Genomic DNA, 20,898 nt, shown 5'->3' on the forward strand with positions numbered 1-20,898 from the left:
CGCCATTTCCGCCTATCGCCATCCGCCAGCCCAGTTCCATGCACAAACAACACTTACACCATTGATTTCCCGACCGTTATACCGCCAGCGTGATTGCCATCGAGTACACATAAATTTTAACAATGCACTGAAACAAACGCGCCAGACGCTGATCGCGACAAGCTACGAGTAGGTCTACGGAACGGCCACCGTTCATTTATCGCAGAACACTCAGTAGGTCAGGATGTCGGGAAGAGGACGTGGGATTAAGCCAAAGCCTCAAGATGATGGGGTGTCATTTCCCGACACGGTATAATAATGCTTAAAATGTTTCCCCACTTTAAATGATCCCTTACAACATAACAGAATCAAGATTTATTTAGAAATGCAATTAGAACGGGTTAACGGAGGCAGCATAGACACTATATAGTAAAGACATGCACATTATGGACGCAACCCGTTGTAACGCCAATTTCGCTATACCGCCAATTTGGCCGTGAATGGAAGTTGGCGGTATAACGAGAGTAGACTGGATCTATCTATCTATGTATCTATCTGATCAAATGTCAGTAAAGCTCAGTCTGAATCTGAGCGCAAAGGAGGAAACTTGAATCACTTGTAGATCCTCTGTCTTCGTTCCTACATCGTCCATACTGGGCTGATGTTTGAATAGACCCGTTAGTTACACCTTTACAGTTTTACTCACTGTCAGGTAGAATGGCTGCTATTTTTACAAGCGCGGTGAACACTATAAAGTGACAGAGTGAGCTTCATTAGTGCATTATCGCACTAAAAAGGTGTTCAAACTATTGAATATCTGTAAAGCTGGAAAATGACTGTACTTCGGAAACTGCAAACACTAAATGGCACTTAAAACCGAGCCCACTGCAGGTCGAATCTACAGTATATATGCTGCAAAGCTAAATCTGGAATTACAGATATTCTTCTTGCTCCTCAGCTGGATTGAAATCCGCTCATATGTCTGTTTCTGTTCATATACCTATTCAAGCTGCAGTGCTTAGTCTTTTTCCAATAATTGCAGTTCAACGAGATTCCGTTTTTTAGACTTTATTTTCAGGCTGTAGAAAATCTATCCAGTGATGCAGACTTTGGCTAATCGTCAGTGTTTCCAGGTTGGTAGAGGGGTTTAATAGACCACTGACACCTGAAATTACCAGATTCAGTCAGACATGACTCCGCTGCCCTACTCTGTACCTTCAAACTCAACACAGAGGCTTAGAAAAGTGGCTTTTTTTCTTTATTGCAGAGTGAAAATGCATCAAATCATTTATCTTTACATTTAATCTTCTGGTTTAGACCAAGAGAGGAGGGTCTATTCCCAAATTCTGGTGTTCTTTCCCTGGTTTTGGCCTTTGCACCTTTAAGGGGAATTCATTTATTTGTGTTGTTTTGTGTGGAAGTGTTAATGCTTCCAGGCCACAAAAGGAACGAGATGGACATTATATTGTATTAAGATATAATAGTTATTTCCATTTTATATCAATGTACTTTCAAGTTTTAACTCATAAAGACCCAGTGCTACTTTTGTGACTGCTCCCAAATGATTTTTTTTCTATATATTTAACCATTTTTAAGTGATTTATTACCATTTATGACAATATTATCCTCTTTATTTGGAATTTTTCAATGTAAATCATGTATTTTCCTACATTTAATTCACTAATCATGTAGATGTTCATGAAAACTTAAGAGTTAATTCAAAGGTTATTATATCAGAAACAGAAAAAAAAAAACCTGAAATATTTTTTTTGTAAGTGATTTATCATCATTTATGACAATATTATCCTCTTTATTTGGCATTTTTCAATGTAAATCATGTATTTTTCTACATTTAATTCACTAATCATCTAGAGCAGTGGTTCTTAACCTGGGTTCGATCGAACCCTAGGGGTTCGGTGAGTCAGTCTCAGGGGTTCGGCGGAGGTCAAGACACACACTCGACTCATTAGTCGGGTGTGTGTGTCGGGCTAGGTCCGTGTAAACAAACGGCTTCGGAGACTCTTTCTGTGATTGACATCCAATACACACGGTGTATTGTTGTTGCTTATAGCACTACAACACATCCAGAAGTGTTTATAATCTCTTCCACTCGTCTGACGATGAATTATTTGAGTATTTTCCACATTGTTGTGATGACTTTTGCTACTTCCTTTTAACCACGGAGGCAGACATGTGTAGCGTTTGTTTACATTTTTCGGTCACCGCACTGGTCAGTTACAATCATGTGACAACCGACGCACCGTCGCGGACGGAGAAATCGTATTACGCTAAAGCCGAGCTAGTGCCATAATAAAACAACGATCACAAAAATACTGAAGGAGTAACGAGAACTTTTTTTGATACACTACATGCAATTATCTTTTTTTATGTCAAAATTGCGTGGTTCGAAAAGTTCGGGGCGAGATGAAACGAAAACCGGGTTGACCTGATGGCCTACACATACATATACACAACAGCAGAAGTCACACTGATTTGCAGTAAATATTCATTATAATTGTAGCCTGATGGAAAATGGGTGATGGGTGTGTGTTAAAATGTTAAAAATGATAAATAGCATAAATACAATAAGTTCATTATTGGAATACATAAGGTTAAAAATTAAAACCATTTCAGTGTGGTAGTATTAAAAAAGGTCATGTCTTTGTGAAAAGGTATGTAATTTGTTGTGAGTTCATGCACTGTATTGGTTTTGTTCTTTGAACACAGTGATGTTAATGCACGGTTCATTTTGTGCACCAGTAAAACATATACCTGTGTCTTGAATTTGAAAAAAATCATATTTTATTTTTTAATAAAGAGGGGTTCGGTGAATGCGCATATGAAACTGGTGGGGTTCAGTACCTCCAACAAGATTAAGAACCACTGATCTAGATGTTCATAAAAACTTAAGAGTTAATTCAAAGGTTATTATATCAGAAACAGAAAAAAAACCAACCTGAAATATATATATATATATATATATATTTTAAGTGATTTATCATCATTTATGATAATATTATCTTCTTTATTTGGCATTTTTCAATGTAAATCATGTATTTTCCTACATTTAATTCACTGATCATGTAGACGTTCATGAAAACTTAAGAGTTAATTCAAAGGTTATTATATCAGAATCAGAAAAAAAAAAAAAAAAACTGAAATAAAACAATTTTTAAGTGATTTATCACCATTTATGACAATATTACCCTCTTTATTTTGCATTTTTCCATGTAAATCATGTATTTTCCTACATTTAATTCACTAATCATGTAGATGTTCATGAAAACTTAGAGTTAATTCAAAGGTTATTATATCAGAAACAGAAAAAAAAAACCCTGAAATAAAACAATTTTTAAGTGATTTATCACCATTTATGACAATATTACTCTCTTTATTTTGCATTTTTCAATTTAAATCATGTATTTTCCTACATTTAATTCACTAATCATGTAGATGTTCACGAAAACTTAACAGTTAATTCAAAGGTTATTATATCAGAAACAGAAAAAAAACCCCTGAAATTAAAATTTTTTAAGTGATTTAATCACCATTTATGACAATATTATGCTCTTTATTTTGCATTTTTCAATGTAAATCATGCATTTTCCTGCATTTAATTCACTAATCATGTAGATGTTCATAAAACTTAAGAGTTAATTCAAAGGTTATTATATCAAAAACAGAAAAAAAAAACCTGAAATGAAATTTTTTTAAGTGATTTATTACCATTTTTAAAAAAAAAAGAAATAGTCGATCCACACATGCACACCGCTCGGGGTGCTTGGCGGAGGTTTGTGTTCTCTGAACACTCGTTAAAGATATGCATTTTGAGGGGTTTTGCTGCCTGCATTTTTCATTATGGACCAGTACAGACCAGATCAGGACTTGCGAATCAGTTAGCAGGTGCAAATTCACAGGACAAGTATTTGAATTGTTGTGGATGAGGCCACGTGTGTGAGTCTGATAAAACACACCAAAAAAAATAGAGTGACAAACCGTTAAAAAAGGGGTCGAAAGGTGTCAGTGGTCATAATGACAGATCAGCGTCAGAGGGGACACTTGGCTCTGCACTAACTTCCAATTAATTATTATTTAACTAATTACCAAGTTTCAACTTTTTCTGCTGTATGGAACAACCTTCAAACTGTTTAATTTAAAAAGAAATAGTCGATCCACACATGCACACCGTTCGGGGTGCTTGGCGGAGGTTTGCGTTCTCTGAATGCTTGTTTTGTTATTGATTTTTTTCTTATAATGACAATACTCAACGATGTACAGGGGTTGGACAAAATAATGGAAACACCTTAAAAAATCAACAAAATATAATTTCATATGGTGTAGGTCCGCCTTTTGCGGCAATTACAGCCTCAATTCTCCGAGGTATTGATTCATACAACTTGTGAATTGTTTCCAAAGGAATTTTAAGCCATTCTTCAGTTAGAATACCCTCCAACTCTTTTAGAGACGATGGCGGTGGAAATCGACGTCTTACTTGAATCTCTAAAACTGACCATAAATGCTCAATAATGTTGAGGTCTGGGGACTGTGCCGGCCATACGAGATGCTCAACTTCATTAGAATGTTCCTCATGCCATTCTTTAACAATTCTAGCTGTATGGATTGGGGCATTATCATCTTGAGGTGAAGGTGCTTCCATTATTTTGTCCAACCCCTGTACACATTTAAATGAGTGTAAGTGGTGTGTCAGGTGAAAAGGATAAGCAAAAAATAAGCTTCTGCTTCTGGCCTGTTCCTTTTTTTGTTTTTGTGTTTATTGTGGTTTTTGTACTGTGTGTGGTGATTACTGTACAAACCAAAATAAACCATTCATTCATTCATTCATCATCAGATATTTTTAAATGCTATTTACAGAATATATCTTAAGAATGCTTTACAGGTACTAAATTGTGTCTGTCTCTGTAGCGTTTTCTTGTTTTTTTTTTTCCCTCCAGTCAATACTGCAGTGCATGACAGTAAGTGATGCTGCTGCTCGGAGCTCCACATGCTGTCATCAGTGTCTGACTGCAGAAGGACGCACCCTGTCTCCGTCCCAGGTGTCACAGATGGATGGAAGCTGCAAACGATGGTGCACTTCAATACTATTGGATAAATCTGTGCTTTGGTTGCAGCGATAGAGGGAAAAACATAAATAAAACCCAGTATATCTGTTGAAGGAAATATCACTTAAATGCTAACTAGAATGATATTTCTTGAAAATGTGACATTTGAGACATTTCCTGTTTCCTTTATATTAAAATTGATGGAAAGCTATTATAGTAATACCAAATTAATGTCATACACATGATAAAGTGACTGATGCTCCACAAGAGGAACATATGATGAATTAGTATTCTGCGATAATACAACATTCAGGGTCCCCACTGCTTTAACCCATAAAGACCCAAACATCCACCGTCGAACAAAAGCATCTACTGATTTAAACTGTTGATCCATTAATCCTATCAATACATGTAAATAACTGAGGTAAAATGCAGTTTCTCAGCTTTAAATCATAATCAGATATGACCCATTTGGATGTTCAGAGGCTCCGTAGTTACCGTGGTAACACTGTCATCTTTTACAACAGGGGTACTTGGAAGAAGCCCAAGGGGTAATTGAATTTTTTTTGGAAAAATGCATTAAATAAGTCATCATGTACTGAATACAAAATATTTAATGAGAATTAATGATGAAACATTAAAAAAACAAAAAAACAAAACACAAATACATTTATATAATAGTTTTATTGTCAATCATCTTGTTTAAGCTTTGACAACATTTTAAGAACATTTCTATTTTATATTATTTGAAATGAGTTTATTTGAGCAGCTAAGTAATTATTTTTTGTTGATGAATGGTTCATTTATTTATTAATGACCAATTTATCTAAGAGGGAACTTTTCAGTTTACATTGTGCACACAAAATTTACTGTAGAAAATGTGTTATTTCTACATATTACAGTTAAATATATGTTTGTTTACAAAGTTTTGTAAATATAAACAGACAACTTTGGCCAGTGGTTCCCAACCTTTTTAACTCGTGACCCCATTTTAACATCACACATTTCTGGCAACCCCAGACATTCAAAATGGAGACTTTTTATTTTTGCTAAAATTTGTTCGTTTTTAATCATGTAATAGTTCTCTATACTATGTTGCAAATAAACGTTAATTTTAGATGATATTTAGTCTATATAATGTATATAATTATGGACGGAGGCAGAAAAGCCAGGTGTAGATTACTGCACAAAGTGAGAATTTTATTTTCCGTGGTCAGGATATGTACAGTCAGTCCAGCTTGGATTTCCAAGGCTGAGAATTAATACTGAACAAACAAGAACTCAAACTATGAATTATGAAAGAGCTGCAGCATCTGAAACTGACCACAATGAATATTTGACAGATAAACAGAACCACAAAGCTGCAGTTTCAGCTTCACAGTTTGTCATGTCATTTGTGTTTTGTGATTGTCTCTGTCAACTCACCATATATTTTTTATTAGTAAATTTTTATTTTTTATCAATTACTAGAAATTTCAGGCGACCCTATTTGAATTACAGGCGAAAAACACTGCCTTTGGCACAGGAACAAATTTTGCCTAATTTTTTCAATCAAAAATGCTGAAGCGCAAAAAAAAAAAAAAAAAAAAAAGCTAAATATCACTCCTTTAAGTTCATCAGAATCAGAATTAACTTTATCGACCACCTTTGTGAACACAAACAAAAAAGGAAACTGTTCCTGAACCATGGAACCTTCAGCTCTAAAGACCAGAACTAACAACCGTCTTCTCACCGAAAGCTCATTCCTGATCCAGCGAGAGGAGACACTTTTAGCCAAAAAACATTGAACTTGAATTTCTTTGAATACTGTTGATGAATAGTTGAGTTTTGTTGATGCTAACAGTAATTTTACTTCACAGTGTGGATATGGTGCTAACTTTTCATTTCACAATCCCATTTGTGTATCTCCGCATGAATAAAAAGCAAACAAACAATTATTATAAATGGTTGAATATCAATAAAATAAAAAATAAAATAAAAAGATACTTTTCATGTATTTACAGAAGCCTTCATTGTTAACATTAAGCAACATTGTATGAATGCTGTGGTCCAAGTGAAAACTCTACTAAAAACTTGAATTATAATAAATAAATAAATGAATGAATGAATAAATAAATAAATAAATAAATAAATAAATAAATAAATGGTTGAATATGGAAGATCTGTGTGTCCTCAAGGGAAAAAAAAAATACTGAAGCGAGAGTTGGGTGTACTGGGCTAAAAAAGTATATTTCAGGGGGCACTCCACTGTAAAAAGTTGAGAACCACTGATCTACAACATTGATTGACCAGTAAAACCCATGGAAATGAATGACAATAGATGGAGACACTGGGTTTATGTCCAGTTAATGATATATTTTACTGAAAAAGTCACCTTTTTATATAATAACCTTTGACTTTACTCTGAGCTTTTATGAACATTTTCATAATCAGTCAATTAAACATCGGAAAATAAATGATTTTCACTGGAAAAAACGCTAAATTCAGAGGATGATATTATAATAAATGGCGATAAATCACTTAAGGAGTGTGAAATACAGGGAAAAATTCATTTAGGAACTTAGACAAAAGTCCCACTGGGTTCTTATGGGTTAATACCAGCATCTACAGCCGACAAACCATAGAAGAACACAGAGACCACTGCAAAACTACAAGAGCCGCAAAGTACTTCCTCTGGCCTCATCTCCATATGGAATTAATGGAACAAAGGTGGGTTAAGTACTCCTGAGAAATCCATTAAAAGCATGTGTTTAGGTAAAGTGCCTAACACCTCGCACACACACGCACACACACACGCACACACACACACACACAGATTTGTGTGTGCGTTTTATATCCGCTTAGTCAGACAGGCTGCAGTGCTTTACGCCAGCCTAAAGCATCTGACTCACACCACACTGAGCCTCGGATCTGTGACAGAGGAGTCAAAAATGAACTGTAAACTATGAAGGTAAAGCTGAGAAATGAAGAGATTACATAAGTGCGTGTCTAAGCGTCCAGACGTAGAAATGAAGTTGGAATAGTGATGTTAACCCATAAAGACCCAAGCATCCACTGAACATCCAAACTATCTAGTCATGAAAACTGTTTCAAACCTGTTTTTCCACTAATCCTATCAATACATGGAGCATATTTAACCCATAAAGACCCAAATATACACCAGTATCCAAAAGCATCTACTGATCTAAAATGTTTAATAACTTTAGAGCCACTAATCCAATCAATACATGTAAATAATTGGTGAAAAATACAGTTTGTCATCTTTTCGTGGTCATCACAAAGAAAATGGGGGACGCAGCCTTTACTAACTATGCAACAAAGTTATGGAATACAATTCCAAAAGACATTAGAGAAGCCAGTTCACTGAATATATTTAAAACCAAATTAAAAACATTTTTATTCTCATCAGCCTTTGAAAGGAGATAAAAATGGGGTCACAATTCAGGAACCAGGAATGTGCGCTGTTTTTATTTTTATTTTATTTTATTGTATGTCTGTTTTTATTTTTTATTTTATTGTATTTCAAATTTCATCTTATTTCTTGCACTTCAAAAATTCTATGCATAATCAAATATTTTAATGTGCGCTGTTTTTATTTTTATTTTATTGTATTTCTCTCAAATTTCATTTTATTTCTTGATGTATAATCAAATCTTAATGTATTTTAATATTGTATTTTTTCAATCAATGTGAAGCACTTTGGGCTACAATTTCTGTATGAAAGGTGCTATACAAATAAAGTTTATTATTATTTAATATTATCAGATATGACCCATTTGGACGTTCAGAGGCTCTGTAGTTACTATGGAAACACTGTTATCTTCCTCAACATTCATTCACCAGTAAAACCCATGGAGTTGGATCAATGACAGTGGATGGACACACTTGTTTTATGTTAAATTATTCATATATTCTACAGAAAATATAGGCTCCTGTAGTCCAACGGCATATTTAAAGACATTAATTGACATTCGTTTGACCTTTCAAGGTCACACAAGGTCAAAGTTCATGGCACCAAATGAAAGCCCATATGTGACTTCCTATCTATTGCCAATAGTATTTATATCAATATCTTCAACTGTTTTCAAGTTATAGCACTTTGAAAATGTGTCCCCTTCTAAACCAATGGGGATTTTTCAAATTTCAAATATTCATAAAAAATTCAAAAATCTATATTTTCCAATTCTTTGACCAAACTTGGTAGACCTTACCACAAAGATATTCCACAACAAATATCAAGTCACTCTGACTGATGGTTTCTGAGAAAAAAAAATCTTGAAAAATTGTTAATGGACGATGGACACCAACTGATACCAATAGTCCATCTGACCTTTCTGTTGGACTAAAAAATTCACTTTTTCTTCAGTTTTGTCTTTTTATGACATAACAACCCTCAATTTTAATCTGAGCTTTATGAACATCTACATGATCAGTGAATTAAATATCGGAAAATACCAGATCTTTACTGAAAAAACCCAAATTACAGACGGCCTGATCACAATCAAGGTGTAGAAGTATATTTGCATCAGTTATTAATCCGTTTTGCAAAAAGATACCCCCAAAACCATTCCCACAATGTTTCTTTGGCCATCTTATTACTAGATCTTGCAATCCTCCAAATTTGAAGAAAATCGGATAAAAAATGGCGACCCAATGAACGTGAAAACATGTGCACAATTTTATTGTTATAAGAGAGCAAAATTATTGTACATAATGTTTTGTAACACAATAAATAATTACTACTCTCCTGTCTTTTTTATTACAAAATACACACATCACATTGGTTTTCATGTATTGATCATTTTTGTTGAACAGCTGTTTGATTATCAATTCTTATTTTCAGTATTAAGACAATCCACCATTTTGTTCTGAAAACTCTTCTTTTACAGCCCTTTAATTGTAATAACTTAATAGGAGCCTGTTATTTCAGTATTATTATGACTAAATATGCACAACTAGACAGATTTTGGTATGCTCCCTGGCTGCAGAAAATTTGGTAACAATGTGGCAAACGGATGTTTACGTCGAACCGCATTTTTTCAATGGTGCGTTGTTCACCAAAATTCATGTAGTGTCCATACACCAGTATACTTCCATCAATAATATGGTGTATATGCCTTATAGATATATTGTTATAACTTGTTCACAAATGTTTATTTCCTCCTGTACCAGGAAGACTTAGTTACAGATCTAACAGAGATGCGACCATGTGGTAAACCAGATTTCCATTCCAGTCTTGTAGAGTCCGTACACCAAGTAGTGTCCGTACACCATATCAAAATATGTGGGTCTAAGTTTATTGTTTCTGTCAATATATGGAATTTTTCAGCACGCATGCTTTGGACACGACATCTATGCAATAAACAATGCATGATTATCCTGAGTGCTGTAGGCAGTAAATATGGAGGCTATTAGGCTGGAGTGTCCGTACACCCAATAATTTCTGATTTGACAGGGGTACAAGCCTGCGAAATTTTTAGTAGACACTATAATACAAAAATATTTTGGACTTTAAAAGAGAAATATCAGACAAATAAAACACCCTGTCTGATTTTTTGATAGAGCATTATTATTTTTTATTTATATGTGCACCCTTCCTGTTACCCTTGATTGTGATCAGGCCGAATGCACTTTTGTCACTAGGCATCTCTCAGTCAAAATAACATCAGCGTTAACTTCAATGTTAGCGTAAACAAACCAAGTGTGTAATATTAGCGATCACTTTAGCTGTAGTGTTATGGACAGTGTTATCGGTGTTAGCGTTAACTTCACTGTTAGTGTAAACAAAGGAAGAGTGTAATATTAGTGATCACTTTAGCTGTAGTGTTATTGGTGTTAGCATCAGCGTTAACTTCACTGTTAATGTAAACAAACCAAGTGTGTAGCATTCGTGATCACTTTAGCTGAAGTGTTATGGACAGTGTTATTGGTGTTAGCGTTAGCTTAACCGTTAGTGTAAACAAACAAAGTGTGTGGCACTAGTGATCACTTTAGCTGTCGTGTTATCTACAGGGTGGGGAAGCAAAATTTACAATATTTTGAGGCAGGGATTGAAAGACAGTGTATGACCAATTAGTTTATTGAAAGTCATGAGAATTTATTTGCCACAAGAAAACTGACATAATAGAAAATGTTTTTATTCTATGTGTCCTCCTTCTTTCTCAATAACTGCCTTCACACGCTTCCTGAAACTTGCGCAAGTGTTCCTCAAATATTGGGGTGACAACTTCTCCCATTCTTCTTTAATAGTATCTTTCAGACTTTCTCGTAATAGTTTTGCTCATAGTCATTCTCTTCTTTCCATTATAAACAGTCTTTATGGACACTCCAACTATTTTTGAAATCTCCTTTGGTGTGACGATTGCATTCAGCAAATCACACACTGTTTGACGTTTGCTTTCCTGATTACTCATATGGGCAAAAGTTTCTGAAAAGGTATGGATAATAGTGTTAGGTATGATTATGACATCAATATATGTTTGGTTTCAAAACAATTGACATAGTGCCTGCTGAGAAAAAACAACTAAATGTTCATTGTAAATTTTGCTTCCCCACCCTGTATATGTGCACCCTTTCTGGTACCCTTGGTTGTGATCAGGCCGTGACGATAATATTACAATAAATGGTGATAAATCACTTAAAAAAGGTTCAATACGGGACAAAAATTAATTTGGGAATGGTCTCTAAAGTAGCACTGACTCTTTATGGATTAAATTAAAGCCCCAGAAGCTGAAGGGTCTCAAAGTTTACGAGCGTACTTGAACGGTAACCACGGCGATGGCGTCTTCTTACCTGTGGTGCACGATGTAGGTGATGATGGAGGCGAAGAGGCAGAGCAACATGACCGCCGTGCAGGCATACACGACCGGGTGCAAAAACTCCCCAGGGTACGTGGGGAAAGACAGCGCCTTCTTCAGATCCTGAAGGCAGAAAAGGGAGAAAACAGTGGGGATCAGACAAACATCAGAAAAAAAAACAATCAGTAAGAAAAGAAGCAGGCCCTGCACTGCACAAAATCCACTCAAAGACCAATGATGAGTTCTCTATATGCACAGGCACAGTATACAGCACCCGGCAGATATGTGAGCACAATACAAATGAACGTCAAGGAAATGTCTTGGAGTTAGAGCACCATCCAAATCAGCATAAAAGAGTAACAACCCTGTCGAGTCAATATTCTATCCCCCTGCATTTACATTTTGCATTTCAGGCATTTAGCTGACACTCTTTAGCTGGAGCGGATGAATGCAACAATAGCGTAAGCTCCCTAGTCTGCCAACATAAAAATCAAAACAAAAATGGATTGGAGCCAGGCGAAAGGGGACAAAAATGAAAACAAAGTTAAGTCGCTTTTTGTGTAAAATGACATATTGTTAACCGACGCTCATTAAGCTCATATCAAAATCACACGCCACTTTCTTATATTATATAGCAAGTTATGACAGCTGGAGCTTAAACGCTGCTTTGTACAGACTACTTTTCTAATGCGACTTACTCTTTATTTCTAACCAGATCGCAGTGTTTCTCAACCTTAGAGCGGGTCGTCCACTAACCGAAGGGTTGGCGGTTCGAATCCTGCTCTGTCCTAGTCATGTGCTGTTGTGTCCTTGGGCAAGACACTTCACCCTCCTTGCCTCCAGTGCTGCTAATCACACTGGTGTATGAATGCGTATGAATGTTTGGTGGTGGTCGGTGGGACCGTAGACGCGAATCGGCAGCCACACTTCCGTCAGCCTGTCCCAGAGCAGCTGTGGCTACATATGTAGTTTACCACCACCAGAGTGTGAATGTGAGAGTGAATGAATAATGGATCCACTGTACACGCTTTGAGTGTGCGTTCATAGAAAAGCACTTCATAAATCTTTCATTCGTTCATTCATTATCTGAACCCACTTTATCCTCACTAGGGTCTCGGGGGTCACTTGGAGCCTATCTCAGCTACTTATGGGTGAAGGCGGGGTACACCCTGGACAATGAATGAATGAATGAATGAATGTTTTTATTATTGTGTCTTGCATAAAAAAAACATGTCCAGCCCTTACATGGGCTTAGAAGACACCAAAAATACAAACCAAAAATCAAACACTGTCAAGCCTGCCACCGGACGATAGTCTGGTTACCTCCGCCAAGGGGGTTATGTTTTTGCCAGGGTTTGTTTGTTTGTCTGTCTGTCTGTTTGTCTGTCCGTTAGTGTGCAACATAACTCAAAAAGTTATGGACAGATTTTGATGAAATTTTCAGGGTTTGTTGGAGATGGGATAAGGAAGAAACGATTAAATTTTGGTGGTGATCGGGGGTGGGGGGGCCCATTTCCAACAAACCCTGAAAATTTCATCAAAATCTGTCCATAACTTTTTGAGTTATGTTGCACACTAACGGACAGACAAACAGACAGACAGACAAACAAACATACCCTGGCAAAAACATAACCTCCTTGGCGTGGGGGGGGCCCACGGGGGGGGGCCACTGATCAGCCTTGGCGGAGGTCTGCGCTCTCCGAGTGCTTCTAGTTTTGTATGTCTTGTCTGTCTTGTGTGTCGTTTCCTGTTTTATTTTGTTAAGTTTCCCTCGTGTGTCATGTCTGGTGTCTTTGCTTCCTGTCCCTGATTGTGTCCACCTGCGTGATTACCTGACTCCGCCCTAATTTGTTCCACCTGTGTCTCATTGTCTTCCCTCCCTTTTGTGTATTTAAGCCCTGTCTTTCCCCTTATTTGTTGCCAGTTTGTATTTTCCTCGTGAGATACTAACCAGCGTTTTTGATCCTGTCTGTCTGTCCGCCTACCTGTGTTTGACCCGGTTTGCCATCTCTGTTTTGCCTGTTGCCTTATCCCTGTCGGGTCTTCAGCCTCATTCTGATCTCGTGTGTTTGACCTCTTCGCCTGATTTTTACGGTACGTGAGCTAGCCTGATCCCTATGTCCTGTTGCCTGTCTGATTGCCTACCCGTGTTTGACCTGGTTCTGCCACTGACCTCCCTCTGCTTCTCCCTAGTCGGGGTACCTACGTGTTCTACCGATACGGACGGTGGGTTTTCGTCTCCGGTCCGGTGTACTAACCCTGAGAAGAACCCAGTGACCATTATCCTCAAGATTTTGTTCATTATCATTTTCATTGAACTGTCAGTGAGCTTGGTGTTGAATAAACACTGTGAACTTTTACGTCTGTCTCTGGGTCGTGCATGTCGGTTCAGTTTTCGTACACTGAGCATTACAAACACCAGACAATAGGCACAATAGATATGAACAAAACAAAGTACTGACCTATTTACACAAACACATCTGCTGCTTTTTCCAGGCTTTACAAACAAATAATGCTAATTTATATACATTAGAACTAAACAACCATTTCATCTTGTCATAATCAGCGCTCTGGAACAGATCAGGATTGCGGATACACATATCATCAAACAAAGGGGCTCTCAGTTCATCATATAGAGGACAATACAAAAGGAAAATGTCGCCAAATTGCCAGTTCATCGCAGGGCTGAACATATAGAGACAAACAATCACTCTCACATTCACACCTATGGGCAATTTAGATTAACCAGTTAAACCTGTCAGTGCATGTCTTTGGATTGTGGGAGGAAGCCGGAGTACCCGGAGAGAACCCACGCAGACACGAGGAGAACATGCAAACTCCACACAGAAAGGTCCCACCCCCATGGACTGGTGTTGGAATCAAACCCAGGACCTTCTTGTTATTGAGGCACGAGTGCTAACCACTGCACCACCGTGTCGCCCCACTTCATAAATCTAATCCACTGTTTTGAACAAAGGCCCACTAATGGCATCATGAGTCTCCTGCCTGCCCCCCTATCCCCTGAAAAAACACTCTAAAAGTAACACAGTCGGGGTTGGAGCTGGAGCTGGACAAACTGATGTTGCACAGCACTTGTGAACCCTCAGGAACAAGCATTGTGCATGCCAGTACTCTGGAGGCGTGGTTTCAGGGGAATGTCTGAAGAAAGGGGTTTGGACTTCTGAATTGTGTATTTTCAAAATGTAGCTTGCGTGAACTGTTTTCACCATTTTTTCATTAAATCTGTAAAACCCAAGTCATAGCCTAAGTATCACGAATCTGGAAGTCTTTCTGTGATTATACACCTGAATCTCTTCCCTCATGGTGAACAATTTCCAAGTGTACTCCACCATAAACGAACCATTTCTTTACAGAGCTGGCAGGTCACTTGGATATTTTCGGAAAATTGTTATAACGTCCTTAGTGGGAAGCGGAGCTCCATACAGCTGCAGTAGCAGCAACAACAAATATGTCAACCAAGAGAAAGCGGGTGCGTGGAGCTCCGCTTCCCACTAAGCACGTCACGACAAATTTCTGACAATGTCCGAGTGACCCGCTGGCTCTGTTTGTAAACACATACAGCGTTTATGGTGGAGTACACTTCAAAATTGTTCACTGTGAGGGAAGAGATTCAGCTGAGTAATCACAGAAAGACTTACAGATTCATGATACTTAGGCTATGACTGGGGTTTTACAGATTTGATGAAAAATTGGTGACGAAAGTCTCCCGCTGCTTTAAGGAATGAAAAATGTGTCTGTAAAGTTCTATTTCCTGTTGGTGTTCATCCAATGGGTGAAGACAGCAGAAGACAGTCCATTGTCCACACGGACGTCTGCTCATTACTAACCCTAACCCTGCTTTACAGAAGCTCGTTAGCATGATCCCTGTGATCAGCAATGACAAGGTAAGCTAATGTATATAGGACTAGTTAGAATTCTTTATCAATTGCAAATTTATCTATCCTCGGTGCTGTGCCCCCTGCTTGAACATGTAAAATGTTGAAAAAAAGAAGAAGCAAAACCGTAACGTTACTTACAGAGCTATCTATCCACATGTACTTCAAAGCGCAAATTTATGCGTCCAAGGCTCTCCTCTCTCTTGTATTGGGGGAATATCTATGACAAGAGTCTGTATGTAATTCAAAACTAATACAGGAGTCATAACCAGTGGCGGCTGCTCATCTTTCAGACAGGGGAAACTCATTGTCGGCTTACATAAAAAAAAATTTCAAGTTATTTAAACATAAATTCGTCCCTCTGTTCCTTTTTAAGAAAATGGTCAGTGACCTTATTTCACCAAGTAAACAAAAAAACGTTGAAATTATGTTAAATTGAAACAAGGAAGCACAATGAGTGTGTTTTATTTACAGTGCAAGAAATGAACAAGTCATTTCATAGTGGTTTCTCTGTCTGATTTCGCAGCAGAATGTGTGACGGTATTAAACTGAACTGTGTCAGTGAAGGAGTAGATCTCAAAATAGCTGTCAATCAAATGGGATTCAGCCTTTCGACTCATCCTCCAATCAGCACATGGAAGCCCAGTGTCCAGCCCGGCCAAGCTCCACCCACAGCTCCATTCACCCCCAGAGATGCCGAGCGTCCGGGGGCGGGACAACATTGTGGCATTTATGCAATTACCGTCCAGTTTTGAGGCAATGAAAAAAACAGTTCCACTCAGTCCCATTGAAGTGCATGGACGCTGAGAGTCTACAGGCAAATGCACTGAGCAGAGATCGAATGAGAAAATAGCGCAACGGGAATGGAGGAGAAGTGAACAACATCGAGTCTGTTGATTTGTGATAAAGCTGATTCTGAACGAACTCGTCTGTGAGATGAACGTGTTCTAACACATTTGTAGTCAATGAAATGTCAACACAACCGTACATATTTGACCATCGCCTCTGCTCATAACGCAATGAATTACTTTTAAATAACAGTAATTAGTCATCTGTATTGTATTACAGTTTGGAATGAACTTGTGCAACACTGTTAATCGCTGAATCAGATCTCGCCTCTTAGATCAAGAAACAAAGTGAAACTAGAGACGATCTCCGAAGCCTCTGTAAAAAATCTTAAATATACACAGTCCTCGCTCTGTGCCACGGGCAGGTGTAGCGCCAGGAGTGATGTCACAATTTGGGCTCGGTCATGTTGACGTTGCTAAATAAAGCCCATCTTATCTCCATAACTCCCCCCCAGCTCAGTGCGAATGTGTCTGCCATAACGATCCACATCCACGCTGTCTGACTACATCATTGTCTCTGTAAGTAGCCAAGTGGGATATTCACTCTCTCTCTCTCTCTCTCTCCCCCTCTCTCTCTCTCTCTTTGTGTTTATCAAAAACGTTGATGAGCCTGTCACGGCTGTCTAAGGGGTCGTGACCTTCAGACGTAGCGTTTATAAGTGCGGTTGTAAAGCGGTGGCAGAGCTGTGATGAAAGGTTTGGGGACAGGACACTGGGGAGATGTAGAGCAGGAGAGTGTGTGGTACAGACACCCTCATCATGGAGTCTAATAAAGCCTCTCTTGTGTGTTAGAAGAGGGGAAATCAAAAAGGAGGCGAAGGAGCAGGAGCCCAGACTTTTTACTCAAGTACCACTGAGGAGGATTAATCGAAACGTCCTCTTAAAACAGTAAAATCAGTTTCATTGTCGTATTCCCGAGCAGCTTCTCAAATAAGTTTCAACCTCTAGTTACCATTTATTCGTAGAGGTGCTTTTTAGTTTAGCTAAATATCCACATTTTTTTAAGCCTTGTGTGACGATTACCGGACTATTTTTGGATGTTTGGATTTCTTGAATGTCATGTTCACTTATGGAGACATTGATTTTTCTTTCCACCTGTTCACCTGAGTAAGATCAATTAGATTAACGTGAGATTTCACCTACATCTTCAGAGTTGGGTCATGTGAAAAGAAAAAAAAGAAAAGCGCTAAACACATCATGACCATATTAGCCTCCTGTAAAGATGTTATAGCAAACATGTTAGATCAGGGGTGTCGAACATATCCGGCCCTCTAAAGCAGGGGTCTCAAACATGCAGCCTGCCAAAGGGTCCAGTCCGGCCCGTGTGATGAATTAGCAAAGTGCAAAAATTCCACCGTCATGGCTGTCAAATTTACACTGAACAAAAATATAAACGCACCACTTTTGTTTTTGTTCCCATTTTTCATGAGCTGAACTCAAAGATCTAAAACTTTTTCTATGTACACAAAAGGCCTATTTCTCTCAAATATTGTTCATAAATTTGTCTAAATCTGTGTTAGTGAGCACTTCTCCTTTGTCCTTTGCTGAGATAATCCATCCACCTCACAGGTGTGGCAGATCAAGATGCTGATTAGACAGCAGGATTATTGCACAGGTGTGACTTAGGCTGGCCACAATAAAAGGCCACTCTAAAATGTGCAGTTTTACTGTATTGGGTGGTCCAGGGGGGTCAGAAAACCAGTCAGTATTTGGTGTGACCACCATTTTCCTCGCACAGTCTTCTTCATGAATTCTCTGAAACAGCTTTGGAGATGGCTTATGGTAGAGAAATGAACATTCAATTCACAGGCAAAAGCTCTGCTGGAGATTCCTGAAGTCAGCATGCCAGTTGCATATTCCCTCAAAACTTGGGACATCTGTGGTATTGTGCTGTGTGATAAAACTGCACATTTTGGAGTGGCCTTTTATTGTGGCCAGCCTAAGGCACACCTGTGCAATAATTATGCTGTCTAATCAGCATCTTGATTTGCCACACCTGTGAGGTGGATGGATTATCTCAGCAAAGAAGAAGTGTTCACTAACACAAATTTAAACAGATTTGTGAACAATATTTGAGAGAAATAAACCTTGTGTGTACACAGAAAAAGTTTTAGATCTTTGAGTTCAGCTCATGACAAATGGGAGCAAAAACAAAAGTGGTGCGTTTATATTGTTGTTCAGTGTATTTTAGCTCAGGTTCCACATACAGACCAATATGATCTCCAGTCAAATAATAGTATCATAACCTACAGCAGGGGTGTCAAACTCATTTGAGTTCAGGGGCCACGTTCAGCCTAATATAATCTAAAGTGGGCCGGACCAGTAAAATAATATAAATAATAGGATAAGAACTCATAAATAATGTCAACTCCAATGTTTTCTCTATGTTTTTGAGTGAAAAAAAGCTAAATTCCTTAATGAAAAGGTTTTACATGTACGAACTGCACTTGAACATAACATCAACAAATACGAACCTGAAATTTCTTAAGAAAAATAATTGCAATTTTAACAATATTACGCCTTAGTTTATCATTTATACATGCGCATCATAACTTACAGATCACAGTGGATTTACAGTACAAATACACAAAACATTGAATAACAGGCAGAATATTGTTAAAATTCCACATACTTAAGACATTTTTGTTCAGGTTATTCAGATTTTTTGTGAAAGACTAGTCTGTAAATATAAACATTTGTGTAATTTAGCTGTTTTTACACTAAAACAAAGGGGGAAAAAATGGTTTTCATTATTTGTAGGTTATTATGATACTATTTTAACGGTCTGTTCCACTTTAGATTTAATTGACCTAAAATGATTTTAACATCTTTGATTGTTAATATCTTCAGTGTAATTTTTGCATTTCACAAATTCATCCCAAGGACCAGATTGGAGCCTTTGGCGGGCCGGATTTGGCCCCCAGGCCGCATGTTTGACACCTGTGACCTACAGAATATAATGACTCCTTATTTTCTTCTCAGTTTGATGTGGAAAAAAAAAAAAAAAATCTTACATTACGCCTATAAATAATGACAACTTCAAATTTTTGTCTTTGTTTTAGTGCAAAAAATAACATTAAATTATGAAAATATTTACATTTACAAACTATCCTGTAACAATAAAATGTGAATAACCTGAACAAATATGAACAACCTGAAATGTCTAAAGAAAATTAAGCACAATTTTAACCATTTTCTTCCTGTTAGTAAGTGTTTAGTGTCTTTGTAGATCTGATCCATAATGCACATGTAGAAATGATAAGTTGAGGCAGAATATTATTAAAATTGCACTTATGTTTCTAAAGAAATTTCTTTTTTTTTTCAGGTTATTCTCATTTTTTTTGTTTGGGTAGTTTATAAAACTAAGTATTTTCATAATTTAATGGGGGTTTTTTTGTACTAAAACAAAGACAACAATTTTGAGTTGTCATTGTTTTTCAGTTATTATATTATTTTACTGGTCCGGCGCACTGGAGATCAAATCGGGCTGAATGTGGCCCCTGAAAGAAAATGAGTCTGAAACCCCTGCTCTAGAGTGTGCAATCCAACCTTTTGGGTGAATTTGAAACGTCCAAAATTAACCCATAAAAACCCAAACAGGCACAGCAACCAAAACCATCTACTGATCTACAATGTTTTATAACTTCTGAACCACTAAACCTATTAATATATTGAAATAATTGGCATAAAATATGATTTGTCATCTTTTCACGGTCATCAGATATGACCCATTTGGACGTTCAGAGGCCCCGTAGTGAACGTGAAAACACCGTCATCTTCTACAGCAGTGTTTTTCAACCTTGGGGTCGCCTGAAATTTCTAGTAATTGATTAAAAAAAAAAAAAAAAAGTACTAATCTCTGTTTGAGGGGTACACCAAACCTTTAAAATGTCTTCTTCAATTTGTGCATTTAAACGGATGTATAAATCTACTATAATAACAAAATATAGAATATTATCTGAATAAGTGAAAATCTAGTTATAGAAGAATGCATAAAATAAGATATTATTCTTTCTTGCCTATTTGTAATTAATTAATTAATACAGACTATCATGATTAGGAGATATTATGACATTTTGTAATGATTGGATTTGTAGTAAATAATTAAAGTGCATATAAATATGACAGTTTATATTTAAAAAGGTTGATTATGCAAAACAGATTGTGTGTGACTAAAAAAAAAATGTATGTTAATGGTTTGTATGGATGCTTTGTGTTATTTTAAAAATATACAGAAAAGAAGTGTTAAAGCAAAGGAAGTGGAATTAATTTAATTATCAGTTTGTAAAAAGGGGGGTGGAGTCTATAAGTTATACTT

The 20,898-nt window shown here is 37.2% G+C and overlaps 1 protein-coding gene across 2 annotated transcripts in view; it reads right to left on the reverse strand.

Annotated features, from left to right (window-relative positions):
- The window catches only part of adgra1b (adhesion G protein-coupled receptor A1b), a 667,465-nt gene that overhangs the window by 108,734 nt on the left and 537,833 nt on the right, over positions 1-20,898 (reverse strand). For both annotated transcript variants that reach the window (XM_030155759.1, XM_030155758.1), the window contains exon 15: positions 11,832-11,959. In XM_030155759.1, coding sequence (XP_030011619.1) covers positions 11,832-11,959 — 128 coding nt within the window. The remainder of the gene's footprint in view (positions 1-11,831; positions 11,960-20,898) is intronic.

Source organism: Sphaeramia orbicularis, chromosome 15, assembly GCF_902148855.1.
Source record: "Sphaeramia orbicularis chromosome 15, fSphaOr1.1, whole genome shotgun sequence".
NCBI lineage: Eukaryota > Metazoa > Chordata > Actinopteri > Kurtiformes > Apogonidae > Sphaeramia > Sphaeramia orbicularis.